General features: G+C 45.6%; 1 protein-coding gene across 3 annotated transcripts in view; it reads right to left on the bottom strand.

Moving 5' to 3' along the window:
- Window positions 1-924: 924 nt before the first annotated feature.
- Window positions 925-14,642, bottom strand: part of LOC140426934 (CXXC-type zinc finger protein 5-like) — a 40,199-nt gene continuing 26,481 nt past the window's right edge. For all 3 annotated transcript variants that reach the window (XM_072512233.1, XM_072512234.1, XM_072512235.1), the window contains one exon: window positions 925-3,754. In XM_072512233.1, coding sequence (XP_072368334.1) covers window positions 3,710-3,754 — 45 coding nt within the window. In that variant the 3' untranslated portion in view covers window positions 925-3,709. The remainder of the gene's footprint in view (window positions 3,755-14,642) is intronic.

The raw sequence follows: 14,642 nt of genomic DNA, 5'->3' as shown, positions 1-14,642 counted from the left end.
GGCATATCTGTAATATACAATAACTTTCATTCATATATAACATCATGAAGAACATCCTAAAGAAAGAGAATTAGAGAGGGAGAGAAGAGTAGGGAAGGAATTCTCGAGTTTAGCACTCAAACAGTTGAAGAATATGCCACCAATGGTGAATCAATTAAAATTGGTGACCCGCAAGAGGCAGATTTGGGGGGGGGGGGGTGCAGAGATGGATGGAAGGTTGGAAGTGTAACAGAGATAGGGAGGGGTAAGGACATGAAAGAGTTTGAAAGCAAGGATGAGGATCCTGTAGTCATGTGACCTGACCACGAGCCAATGCAAGTCAGTGAGCACAGAAATGATGGGTGACAATCTAAAGTTAAAATTATCCCCAATGAAACTGCAGGTTGAAAGAAGTCAGAAAAGTATATTGGTTTTATTATAATCAATTATTCAAAAATTATTTGCTGTATAACTTCTGTTCAAGGGTGGCAATTATATTGTTATCCATCTTTAACCACCAGAGAATAAAGTTATGTTTGTTGAGTAAGAAAATGACAGAAAGTAATGGCACTGTATATTTACTTGATCCTGTTGTATTAGAAGCCATTATTTCAAATTTGAAAACGGATGTTTAATTGGAAATATTCATAACGCAAGACCTTTACAGAACTGCAAACAATATTTCATGCCTCGGGAGAACATAACTGTAGGAACAAACATCTCAGTCACCAGTTGCTCCCCAGAGTTGAAACAACCATAACAAGATCACTGCCAGACAGAAAACCGCAGCCATTTTCATGGACACAGCAGTTCATATTGAACTCAATGGTTATTTGTTTTTTATTGCCAGTATTTGTCTCGTTACCACTCTTAATATTCCATTCATATACTTGAAGTGCTGAATTTAAAACAATATAAAAGCTAAAATGATTAAAAATGAGAAGCTTACATTTTACAGTACTTATTTTATTTGTATACAGAATCGCTACAGACGAGACACCATTGCTGATGCATATAATTTGTTCCATTTTCTTCTGCTGTTTTTGCTTTAAACATACCAAACAAATCTTAAGACCAGTTTACAACACTGAAATGAATTACAGAATTGGAAAAAAAACATATCCAAATATTTTGTGTTTCTTTGCAAATCATTTGCATTGTTATTTGACAATATCTGGAGGGCATTTTTTAAGAATTAACAGAAAAAAAATCAGTGCTCAAGCTGAGACAGAGCAGCCAAAGGCCCTAAAACAGTGATTATTTCAAAGTAGCTCGAATTCTGTCCATCTAGCTACAGATTCTTGCACAGAGTCATATGATTCACCCTGAACCAGTATTGACTCATACAAATCATTGAAAAACATGTACATTCTTTAGAATCTATGCATTATAACAGCCATTCTTTTCTTTTTTTGTCTTGCTTATTTATGAGAACTTTAAAACATTTTTGTTTCCGGGAAACAAAGAATTTTCACCATATTTTTGTGTCCAATATGATATAAAAGTAAAACAAAAGCAAACTCAGACGTGGCACAGCGACAGTACTGAAATCATCACATTAATTGTTTCTGGGCCTTGGTTCTTCTCAAAACTAATTTTCACCAGCGCAGTTTAGCAGTCATTTGTAATGCCTGTCAGACAGAGATCTGTTTTTACTTTAAACATAGCAAACAAAGGTGACTAACGTCATCCATGTGGTCTCCCTGGGGATGCAATTTTTCTTGGGAGAGTGATCAAAATGGATGATGGCATATCTGTTTTACACTCTGCCTGATTTTAATTTCCAATCTATTTGCTATTGCCCATTTTGTGTTACTTTCCAAGTGGATTTTCACCCCCCCCCCCCCCCCCCCCAACCAGTGTTTCAATAGAAGATGTTTACTGAGATGATTGCTTTTTCAAGAAGAAATTTTGGCTCTTTCGTTTTTAAATAGCACAAATGCATGCATTAAAGGGTGCGTTTACATCATGCACACTTGTCCACAATTCCTGTTTACATTGCTTGGCTTCTGCCTGGCTGGAACTTCAACTGTCCTCTATAAGAGAGCTGTGCGTGTCTGAATAGACACATATCCAGAGTTCTCCCACAAGAACTAGTAATTTGAATGTCAAGAAAGCAAGGAGGGGAAACTCTCTCTAAACCCTTTTACTGAGGTAAAATAAGTTTACAAAGCACCCAGGCAATGGTGAATTTACACTCCATATGGTGTCAAGTGTGATACTGCCCAATCCACAGAATTTCGCTCCAGCAGGTGGTACCGTCATGGATTTACACTTAAACCGGGCAGCGGCATGAAGCTTAAATCAGGTCACATGGGTCTTACACTTGGGCAGAGTAAATACAGGTTAAACCATATATTTTATCTAAAATTACTTTTTGTGCATGTGATTTTATTATATACTTTTGTGTGGAGAGAAATGGTAATACATAGAGGTTCAGTGCTCAGTTTGGTGAGTTGCTATTAGCTGGCTACTATTATTACAGCCAAGGTGTGCATCATTTGTTTCAAAGTACTGCAGTTCTTTCTCATTTCCACAAATGTTATATAAACATAAATACCCATTCTCTGCTTCATTAATCAATCAACAAATTGCAATTTATCTGGCAAGAAAAGTATTTGATTGCTGAAAATGTTTTTCCTTCTCAAGTATAGAACCTTGATTCCTTGGTCACCTTTAAAGCATTTCCATAATATCCTGTGTCCCTAAAATGACATGCTTTTGTGATTCAACAGCTGTGAGGTTTGAAATATTTCACAAACATGGGATTCTAGTGATCCATCATGCCTAGATATAACTGGGGCACTGATTTTCTTTTGCAGGCAACTAAAACAACTGTGTTCAGTGTATCTTCATACCAGAAGCAACATAAAGTTGGCTAGACTATGATGACAAGCTAACCTCCCAAATTGGCATTTCCAGGAATCAGTCTGCCCATGACAAGGGATGCCAAGTTCCACAGGCAAGGTTATGAGCTGCAAATTGAAATTTGACACACAAAAAAAACAAACACTAATTTTTTTCCACAAAACAGCCAAAAATAGCCAAATCAATACAAAATGCACCATGCAATAGGTGTGAAGCTGGTGATTTTACATGAAAACCAGTGGCTTAATGACCACCACAGAAGTGATGTTACTTCAGCAATTTACAAAAATGATGTTTATAAACAAAATTATGAAAATTATATCCTAGTGTCTACTTAAGTGTCCAAGACTACAATGTCAAGAGGTGCCATGATACAACGATCAACTCAATGACAGCTGGGGAAATATGCAATAAAATATAGAATAAAGGTAGATTGGAAAAGGCATGTGATTTAACCATTGTGCTATGTCTAGAACAGTGTGTTCAGTCAACTAGTCTTAAAAGATATCTGTAAAATTAACTTCCTAAACACTCCTAGCACTTTCCAATATACGCAACAGACATTAACATCAAACAAATAAAATCTGATTGTCCATACTGTGCCCATTTTGTCTTGGTACTGCATTTTACAGATTTGTTGTAACAGCACTGACACATTGTACAATGACTAAAGATATTCATTCTTACAACATAAAATTCACCTCCATAAAAATTGGAATGAAAGTTGCAGAAAGAGAGTTTTGGTTCTAAGAAAACACAGGGTGCATCCATTTACTTCAGCCGACAATGTTTGCCTGAGACAATACAAGCAAGCAGACACATTGCACTTAATGACACAACTCTGGGAATTGCGTGCTCACATCTATTGGAACCATCGAAATGCTGCTCCTGAAGGAAGAATCACCTTCTGAAAACAGAAAAAAAGAAAAGGATAATAATTACTTTATACAAGAAATAAACAGTAATAACTGCTGACACGCAATATTCTTAGTGCTGCAAAGTGAAATCCTGCCATGTTCGATATCTTAAGGACAAGCGGTTTTAAGAAAACTGGTCTGTGACGAAGCTACTTTTGAGTACCCACCCAGATTTACAACATTAAAAAATTAGTACATTGGATACGCTTACTCAAGAAGGAGCAGCAAAGAATAATCACTGACATTTTCAGTAGCTAATCCGCCATTGCCAAATAGACGGATTTCTCCTTTGCATCACATTTTCACTTATTTTCCAAAGTTTGACCTCCACCACAATAAAAAAGATGCTAATTCTGCCCATTTTCCTTTTGAGTTGTTGATTTTATTATAAATTCTCTCTTAAATATATGGAGAGCATTATGTCTGAGCACAATACCCAACAACAATGACTTAAAGTGCCTACCTGTTCATCAGTTGCACAATGATCAATTTCTATCTGGCTACTGCTAATGTCCCACAGTGGGAACAGATCATGCATCAGCCCTTCCACCAACTCATACTTTATTGTTAAGCGTTCCTTCTTTCAAAACTCCCAAGGACTGGAGTGGGAGAAATAGGGCTAGATCCTCCATTCTGGAGACTCAATGCACCCACCACTCCTGGTGTAGAATCACTCCTGGGGCTAGATTCTCTGTCGGCGGGATGCGCCATTTTGCCGGCAGCCCAGGGTTTTCCCACCGGCGTGGGGCTGCCCCACAATGCGAAACCCCATTGACTAGCTGGCGTAACGGAGCATCCCGCCGGTGGGGTAAAACAGAAATATGGCGCGGCGGGGCCGAGAATCCAGCCCCTGGTCTCCGCTGGATGGTGCCCAGGGCCCTCTTACCTTCTTCATCCAAATTTATTTCCTCACAAATCTTCACAATCAGCAGCTGCGTCTTATATCAGGGAGAGGTGCTTGTTTGATTGAATAAGAGAACTCTACACCTTGTCAAAGTGATGATTTTTCATGTAAGAGCTTCGTTTGTGGAGCAATCACACAGTTAACTTGCTGCCACCATCGCACCTCCCTGCTCCCCGCACACTTGAATCCAGTAACCATTCTCCACGCCCCCCCCCCACACACACACTTCACTTCAATCCAAAATCACTGATAAGCACACAAGAATCCAGGCTAATATCCCTGCCCATATTCGAGGGGTGCCAAGCTAACCACAGCAAAATGGCTAACTGAGCACAGTTCCACACAGAGCAACTATAACAGCATCTTCAAAATTCAGGCTTATAATAATAATAATCATCTTTATTAGTGTCACAAGTTGGCTTACATTAACACTGCAAGAAGTTACTGTGCAAAGCCCCCCTAGTTGCCACATTCTGGCGCCTGTTCGGTTATGCTGAGGGAGAATTCAGAATGTCCAATTGACGTAACAGCACGTCTTTCGGGACTTGTGGAAGGAAACCGGAGCGCCGGAGGAAACCCACCCAGACACGGGAAGAACCCATGCAGGCTCCGCACAGACAGTGACCCAAGCCGGGAATCGAACCCAGGTCCCCAGCGCTGTGAAACAACAGTGCTAACCACTGTGCTATACATATGTATACATTTTGTTTCAACTGTAGTTGGTTGCAGCAATAATAATCCTTGTTATTTGTAGTCTGCATGTTCAAGAAGTGATTTACCTATCTACGTCAGTGCTGAAGAATTGATATAAATTGTCTAACTATCAAATATACTTTCAACCCAAATTAATGTTGTTCAATCTTAAATTCACCCAGGAACACAGAACAAATGTTTAACAGATCTTTATTTAAATATAAAAGAAGAAAAACATTGAGTAACCCACTTCTCTTCTACCGAGGTGTTCCCCGCATTTGAGGAGTGGCTATGGAAAGACAAAATTGTACTTACCCAAGAGGTAACCTGTCATGGTGATCCCTCCACCGGGGGGGGGGGCACACATGTGAAGACATTTATCTTCTGCGGTGGGCACTAAATTCCAGCGCTAAGTTGGTCCCAATCAGGAACTTTTGTTTAAATATACCATTAAAAAGCATGCTGAATAACTAATGTTGCAGATTGCTGAGTGATACTAATATCACTTTGGTCAAGGACACAGCCAGGATTTTGGTAGGCTGGCCTTCCATTGCCTCAATAGTGAATTTGTTCTTTCAACAACAGCAGAGTAATGAATATCAATTGTCATCTATAAACTGCGCGCTGAAATAGATTGGCCTATTTCTCCCTCTTTGTTGACGATGAATTGACTCATAGATCGGAGTCCAGGTTATCGATAAGCTGAAGAATAGAACTAACTCTAATATCAGGCTGTACTTGAGTTTTGTTTGGAACATTATACTCGTTTTCTGACATGCTGTGTCCTCAAACTACTGAATAAGCGTCAATTTAAAGCTAAAGAGCTAGTGATCTATATCCAGTGTGTTATAAAAATAATCTTTAATTAATTAATTCAGGCTTCAGCATCCCTCACTGTAAATGGAATCAGCTCAGCCTGCTGGATCTCTCCATCAATAAAAAAAGGCCAGAATCACCATTTTCACCACTAGCTCCTGGAACAGTCTATTGTGAAGGTACTATTAAAGGAAAGCTCTGTGGCTTGATTCTCCGTTCATGAGACTACGTGTTGATGCTGGGGCAAAATTCGTGGAGTTCCATGACAGCTAAACTGGCGCCGCACCTGGACCGATTCAGCTACTGTGAAGGGGCTAGCATTGGGACCACATGGAACACAAACGATTCCAATGAGAAACTATGAGGGATTCGCCGGTTTCACGATTGACACTCTGGAGGCTGACAAGCTGCAGCTGCAGATACACACTTCACACCCCACAGTGACCATCCCAGCTAACAAGATGGCAGCCAGACGTGCGGCCCCATGGTTCACCGACGCCGAGCTAGAGACCCTCCTGGATGCCGTGGAGGAGAGGCGAGTCACCTGCAGCCGGCACGGGAAGGGGGCTGCCAGCCGCAGCCGTTCGCTGTCCCGCAGGTGGCAGAGACGGTCAGAGTCACCAGCAACACCATCCGGACTGGCCTGCAGTGCCGTAAACAACTGCAAGACATCCTCAGGGTAGCCAGGGTGAGTGGGCACCACTGTGGCCCTGGTACCAACCCCCCCCCCCCCGCAAACACCCATAGCCCCATTCCCCCCCCCATCGCACCAGGAGGACAGCCGAACCCTCACCGTGCTGCACTTGCCGGCACCCATACCAGTCGCCATGGCCGAGTGCCCTGGCTGCTGAAGCCACCAGCTGCCCAACCCCTGGGCTGCATGTGTCAGACTGTCTAACAGTGTGCATTTTCTGATTCCCCCCCACTGCCCCCCGAAGGAGAAGGCCGCTCATAACTTCAGGGAGTGGGGGAAACCTGGAGGGGGCCCACCAGACCTGCGGCCACTCACCACGGCAGAGCAGCGGGCCCTGGATGTGGTCGGTGGGCTCGAGGAAAGAGCGGTTGCCTGGGTGCAGATCGGCCTCGGGTAAGGAAGTGAGACCTGCGGAGTTTCGGCTCCCCGTGAATCAGCACCCCCTCCAACACCACCCTCACCCCCCCCCTACCTCCACCACCCTCACACTCCCACTACCCCCCGGTCCGCAATCTAATCATGCGTGTTGACTTGTGTTTTGCAGGAACCGGGGGGGGGGGGGGGGGGGGCCTTCTGGCATCCCCCAGCCCCCAGCCACAGCCACAATCCCGGGAGACAAGTAGCGAAGACAACACTGACATGAGTTGACTTGTATGCCCGAACCCCAGGCCACCCCGGAGCTCGAGTCTGAGGATGATATGGATTTCCCATCACAGCTGTCTCCACCATCCAGACACTCACCTCGGTAGGCACTTTAGCAAAGAGGCTCATGGGACACTATCTGGTGCGTACCACATAAAAAGGTGGAGGTAGGAACACCCGAGGAGGCGGACAGTCGGAGGGCAGGCCGTCCCCAGCGACTAGCTGCCATCCAGATGGGGTTCGGGCTTCAGGAACGGACAGTCCCATCGATTGTGGAGTCGCAGAGCCAGGGACAAGTTGAAGGGGTTGTCGGCGAACATCCAACACCTGCAGGTGGAGGAGTCCAACTGAGTGCAAGAGCAGGAGGTGGTGCCACCCATGCGTGCCACCCAGGCCAACACCTCATGGGTGGCGTCCACACTGGAGGCCTTGGGGTTGAGGTTTATAGCTATGGATCAGCATGCCCAAGGCGTGGGGCATTCTGTGCAGATGGTGGCCAAGGCCCAGGACAGAGCTGCCCTCTTCAAAGGCAGCCACGTGCCAGAGCCACTTCGACAATGCCTGGTCCAGTCACAGCGGGCCATGGCGGAGAGCGTCGGCAGCATTACCCAGTCACTGACTGACGTGGCACAGACACAGAGAGAGGTAGCGCAGTCCCGGAGGGAGATGGCGCAGTCACTGGCTGATGTGGCATCGATCCGGAAGGTGGTGGCACAGTCACAGCGTGATGTGACGCAGTCGTAGACGGAGATTTTCCAGTCCCTGTGCTCCATGAGCACGAGTATGCAGACCCTGGCCAAGACGAGGGCGGGCCTCCAGGACATGTCATGCCAGGTGGCAGGAAAGCCTCAAGGGATAGCTCCGCTTGCACGCCTCTCCCTTGGAATAGCTGGGTGCCATCCGGGACAGGTGGGTGAGTGACGGTATCCGTGCCCCTGGCCAGTTCCTCCCCCATAGTCAGTCAACCTGGGGGCGATCGGACCGTCCCGTACGCATTGGCCCTGGCCACGTGTCATGCGGCCTCCCGGGCCCCATGTCGTGTTCATCCTCCCCCTCCCCCGCATCCTCCTCGTTGGAGGAGGCCTCGGTTCATCCTCCTCCTCCAGCACGTCGTCCCTCTGCTGCGCTATGTTGTCGAGGACGCAACAGGCTGCCACGATAGGGGCAACCCGCCCAGTGTGATACTGGAGGGCTCCTCCAGAGTGACCCAGGCACCCGAACTGCATTTTCAGGATGCCAAAGCACCACTCGATCACGTCCTGGTCGCAGCATGGGCATCGTTGTAGCGGATCTTCGCGTCAATCTGTGGCATCGGATAGGTCATCAGTCACGACTGCATCGGATAACCACTGTCGCCCAGGAGCCAACCCCCCAGCCGGGGCTTTGCCTCAAAGAGGCCGGGAATCGTTGACTGTACCAGGATGAAGGAGTCGTACACTTTGCCTGGGTATCGGGCACAGACGTGCATGATGCGCATCTAATGGTCACATACCAGCTGCACATTCATCAAGTGGAACCCCTTTCGGATTGTGTACATCGATCTGTAATCTGCAGGTGCTCGTAGGGCGCCAGTAATCCCGTCAATCATCCCCTGGACCCAAGGCATGTTGGCGATGGCGGCGAACCCCGTTGCTCGAGCACCCATGTGGGCTCGGTCCACATTGAAATGGGATGTATTGTGTAATATGGGCATATAGGGCCCCCATGATGGCGCAGATGCACCTGCGTACCGAGCTCTGTGAGATCCCGGATAGGTCCCCACTCGACGCCTGGAGGGACCCCGTGGCATAAAGGTTCAAAGCAACCGTCACCATGAGATGGCCACCGGGAGCAGATGTCCTCTCCCATTCCCTCCCAGTGCCAGGTGAACCATGATCTGGCAAATATGTCGCACTGTCCCCCTGCTCAGCCGGAGTCTTCGACAGCATGTCCAGTCCGGCAGGTCCTCGAATGACCGACACCGCCGGTACATGCAAGGCCTCATGCGGCGCCCCCTTTGCACCACCTTCTCCTCGGCCAGTTGGGTGGCCGGATCTCCATCCTCAGCGGCTGCCTCCTGTTTTGGTGCTGCATGTTCCGCTGTTGCTCGCTCCATTGCTGCAGCTTCCTCCTCCTCAAGAAGCTTCAGCTCGTACAACCACAGGGCATCCCACAGGACTGCTGCACTAGGAGGAAGGCCAACATTGCTGGTTAAATTCCAAAATCCATTGTCAGCAAATACCGACATGTTAGCAGGTGCGTACCCCCGTGCCCAAGCAGGTCCAATGGGCTACATGGTGGCCCCAATTGGCACTGCGGACACTGCCCCAACATGTCGCCCACCCCCCCATCCTCTGCGCACCCCTGGCCCCATTGGTGCCCAGCATTGTGGGAGCCTCTGGCCCTGGCGCTCGTCCCTGTTGCCAGGGGTAAAGTCAGCTGGAGCTGTCCTTGCCAGCAGTATGCTCCGTGACCCCCATCTGGCATCCCCTGTAGGGGGTACTGTGGGCATTGTCCTTCGGTGAGTCACGTGATACCCTGCCGGTGGGTTCCGGCTGGTCGGGGTTGTTGGCTGGAGAGTGGGGCAGTGGGGTAAGGGCATCCATACGGCCGGTGTCACTCTGCAGAATCAGGGACCATCGGAGGACCAGCCTCCCCGCCCCCAACAATGTAACTCCTGCCCACCCCATCCCCACCAGAAGTTCCCCCATTACAGCGACTCCCACCAGAAATGCTCCCATAAGAGACCCCACCAGAAATCCCCCCATAAGAGAGACCCCTGCCTGGAAGCCCCCGATAAGATAGACTATGATTGGCAGCTGTTGAACCAGTGAAAGCCAGTTAATTGCTCTCACTTCCTATTTTTCTCTGCAGAAAGCACTCGAACTGTCTCGCAATCCCCATCTTGCAGTCCCAACAGAGTTTTGATTTCCTGTCTCTTACCCAAGGGTGTTGGGAGTTAACTGTAGTACACTCACGGACATCAGCTGAAGCTGGCTCAGCACAGAATACGGATTGTTTCCAGCTTCTTTGCGGTATTGTTTTACAGCCCTTCCTGCTGGCGGGATTTTCGGTCCTACCAAAGTCAATGGAAGGCTCATCACAGATTCTGGCCACCTCCCCGCCGCAACGGGGCAATAAATATTCTGTCCTTTGTCTCGTGTACCCTCTGAGCCATTAGCAACAACAAAACTACTAAAAGAAAGAAAATACAAAATGAGACTTTTTAATTAAATTTAGAGTAGCCAATTATTTTTCTTTTCCAATTAAGGGGCAATTTAGCGTGGCCAATCCACCGACCCTGCACATCTTTGGGTTGTGGGGATGAAACCCACGCAGACACGGGGAGAATGTGCAAACTCCACACGGACAGTGACCCAGGGCTGGGATTTGAACCCGGGTCCTCAGCGCCGTAGGCAGCAATGCTAACCACTGCACCACATGACGCCCTCACTACCTCATTTATAGTTAACAGGAGGTAAAATTAGAGAGGGAAGGCTTTTTTTGTGAAAGTAAACTATTTTCTAAGAATGCATGATGCAATTTTCATTTTAGACATTTATTGGATAATATTCTTATTCTCGTACAGAGCAGCATCATGAATTATTTGATAAAATCCAGTTGCTGCACTTGTCAATTGCTCTACTTTCTTATACATACTTCACAACAACCAAGTTTCACCATTCTTTAACATGACAAGTAGGTTGGGTTGGTTTGTAACAATCATTCACTTTTTTTACCACAAGTACCACAGTACTGGAGTATGAAACCGGGGTATATGCACAGCACTAGGTAAATATTCGCAGATTTGTCACAGCAATAGTCTATATAAATTGGTCAGTACTTCCCTTAAATCAAGTACAGCAGTGTCAGGGAAATTAATAAATATAATTTTCAAACTACTTTTGTTCAAAATTACAATAAAGTCCATTATAACCATTGCATTTAAACAGCTCATTTTAAATTTTGGTCTCAAAAATCTGGATGAACGTGTCAGAATTATGTTAATCCATGGCTCCCACTAAATTTCCACCAACAGTGATCAGGACCTGGAGCTTCTTGTGATGCTGCTCCAGCGGAATTCATCCAGTCAACCAAAATAGTTCAAAAGATTATGGAACTTCAAACATAAATGATGTTAGGCGTAAATAAAATTCCGTGAACTTTTTGCGCTGGCTTAAAAAGCACTGCGCCAGAGACCAGCCCACAAAACCAGCCACACCTCCAAGCTGAACTAATCGAGATTGTTAATTCCCACTAAATGCATCTGTTTGCGAACCTTTGAAGAGGCTTTTAAAAGTAAACTGGCCAGCGTTTGAATATATATCTTTAAATTTGACAAGGAAACTGACTACTGTACAGATTACAACTAGCAAATGGTTCTGTCTAGTTTTCTTGAAAACCGTTCTCACTTATTTAAAAACTGGTTGCTCAGAAGTTGTGACTGGACATTGATTAAAAATAATAATGATTATTTGTGATGAGCACATATGCAGCTCTATCAAATCAACTTGCCAAGTTACCACTTAAAAATATCAAGAAATAGTCTTAAAGCAATTTTTTCTTAAATTCTGACTACGTCCCGATTGAAGGCAGATTTTACATTTGGTGATAAGCAAAATGAGCTTGAATGGAAATTGGAGGAAAAATAAACTTCTTTAAACTGGCCCGAGTTTGAGCACAAATTTCACCCAGATCATCGATTGCAGCCAAGCAGAGACCCTACCCCTAAATATTATTGTTTAATTGTAGTCAATATAATATATAAATAATTTTCCTCGAACTCACGAAAAACAAAATAATTATACAGAATTTGATGCACAATGCAAAACAATGTTATGAACCAACATTTCTGTTCATATGAGTAAATAATAAAACATATACAGATTTATTTTACACTTCTATTTGTCACACTACATTGCTAACTGAATGCATGGGCACAGGTATAATAATCAACTTCTGCACCTTTACTACTGTGTCAGTTAAATTTTCCCTTTCTGGCAATTCTGCTACATTTGACATCTCTACCGGTGGCCTGACTGAGATCACTATGTGGGAGAGTTATCAGGAATCCTTGTCCTAAAACTGCACAGTGTTGCATGCCATCACATCAATGTATTCTGCCACCATGACCACACAGCACTAACATAAACCACAATATCATGTGCTTTCATTTCTTCGTAAAAATTACCTTACTCCAGAAGCTATGCTAGTAAAATTGTGCAATAATATCTGCAAAATATATTAAATTGGCAAATGCGGGGCGGTGCGATGGTGCAGTGGTTCGCACTGCTGCCTACGGCGATGAGGACCCGGGTTCGATCCCGGCCCCGGTCACTGCCTGTGTGGAGTTTGCACATTATCCCCATGTTTGCGTGGGTTTCACCCACACAACCGAAAGATGTGCAGGTTAGGTGGATTGGCCACACTAAATTGCCCCTTAATTGGAAAAAAATAATTGGGTACTCTAAAATTTTTTTTTTTTTTAATTTAAAAATAAAAAATAAATTGGCAAATGAATACATCCTACTTGTTCCAGGATCATGAACCAGGGCACTACGTTTGTCACTGAGCATTATCACTTTCTTGGAGGCAGTATGATTTTTAATTCATTCATAGAATCTGGGATTTGCTGGCAAGACCAGCATTAATTGTCCATCCTTAATTACCCACAAGGTGGTGGTTAGACGCCTTCGTAAACCATTGTAGCCTGTGCCGTGTAGTGAGTTCCAGAATTTTGATGCAGCAATGGTGAATGAACAAGGATATATTTCTAAGCCAGCGTGGAGTGTAACTTGGAGAGGAGCACATAGGTGGTGGTGTTCCTTTGCATTCGCTGTTTTTATCTTTCCAGGGAGATTTTGCAGGAGAAACTATGGCAAATTGCTGCAGTGTTGTGGAGGGAAGGAGGGGATAAGGTGGTGGATTGGGTGTTGATCAAATAAGCTGCTTTGTCCTGGATGATGTTTAACTTCTTGAGGGCTGCTGGAGCTTAACTCATCTAGGCAATTGGAGGGGATTGTATCACACTCAAGACTTATGCCTCTGGGGAAGGCTTTGGGGAGTCAGGTGGTGAGTTACTCACTGCAGAATTCCCAACCTTTGACCTGTTCTTGTGACCACTGTACCCAAGTGGCAGGTCCAGTTATGTTTTAGGTGGATGGTAACACCTGCAATATCGGTGGTGGGGAATTTAATAATGGCAATGCCACAGAATATAAAAGGAGAAGTGGCTTGACTCTCTCTTTTACCGGCCCAGGTTGAACTTTACCTAAGTCTTGTTGCATGCCAACATGAAGTGCTTCATTATTCATTGAGGAGTTTGCAATAGAACCAAACACTGCAGTCATCAGCGAAATTTCAGATCTAATGGCAGAGGGAAGGTCATTGTTGAAGAAACTGAAGGTGGTTGGGTCCAGGACAATGGCCTGAGGAACTCCTGCAGCAAGTCATTGGATTGAGTTAATTGGTTTCCAGCAACCTCAACCATCTTCATTTGTGTTAGCAGTGACTCCAACCAGTGGAGAGATCTTCCCTAATTACTATTAACTTTAATTTTACTCAGGCTCCTTGATGCCACATTTGCCCAAATGTTGCATTGGTGTCAAGGGCAGTCACTCTCACATCACTGCTGGAATTCAGCTCTTTTGTCCACTTTTGGACTAAGTCTGTCATGAGATCTGGAGCTGAGTGGAAACCAAGCTGAGCATGAGTGAGCATAGAATTTACAATGCAGAAGGAGGCCATTCGGCCCATCGAGTCTGCACCGGCTCTTGGAAAGAGCACCCTACCCAAGGTCGACACCTCCACCCTATCCCCATAACCCAGTAACCCAACCCAACACGAAGGGCAATTTTGGACACTATGGGCAATTTAGCATGGCCAATCCATCTAACCCGCACATCTTTGGACTGTGGGAGGAAACCGGAGCACCCGGAGGAAACCCACGCACACACGGGGAGGATGTGCAGACTCCGCACAGACAGTGACCCAAGCCGGAATCGAACCTAGGACCCTGGAGCTGTGAAGCATTTGTGCTGTCCACAATGCTACCGTGCAATGGGTCATCCGGACTCAAAATGTTAGCTGTTTTCTCTCCCTACAGATGCTGCTAGACCTGCTGAGATTTTCCAGCAATTTTCCTTTTGGT

Source organism: Scyliorhinus torazame, chromosome 7 (assembly GCF_047496885.1).
Source record: "Scyliorhinus torazame isolate Kashiwa2021f chromosome 7, sScyTor2.1, whole genome shotgun sequence".
Taxonomy (NCBI): Eukaryota; Metazoa; Chordata; class Chondrichthyes; order Carcharhiniformes; family Scyliorhinidae; genus Scyliorhinus; species Scyliorhinus torazame.
Note: the sequence above shows the minus strand (reverse complement) of the source record. Positions and strands in the feature narration are given on the sequence as shown.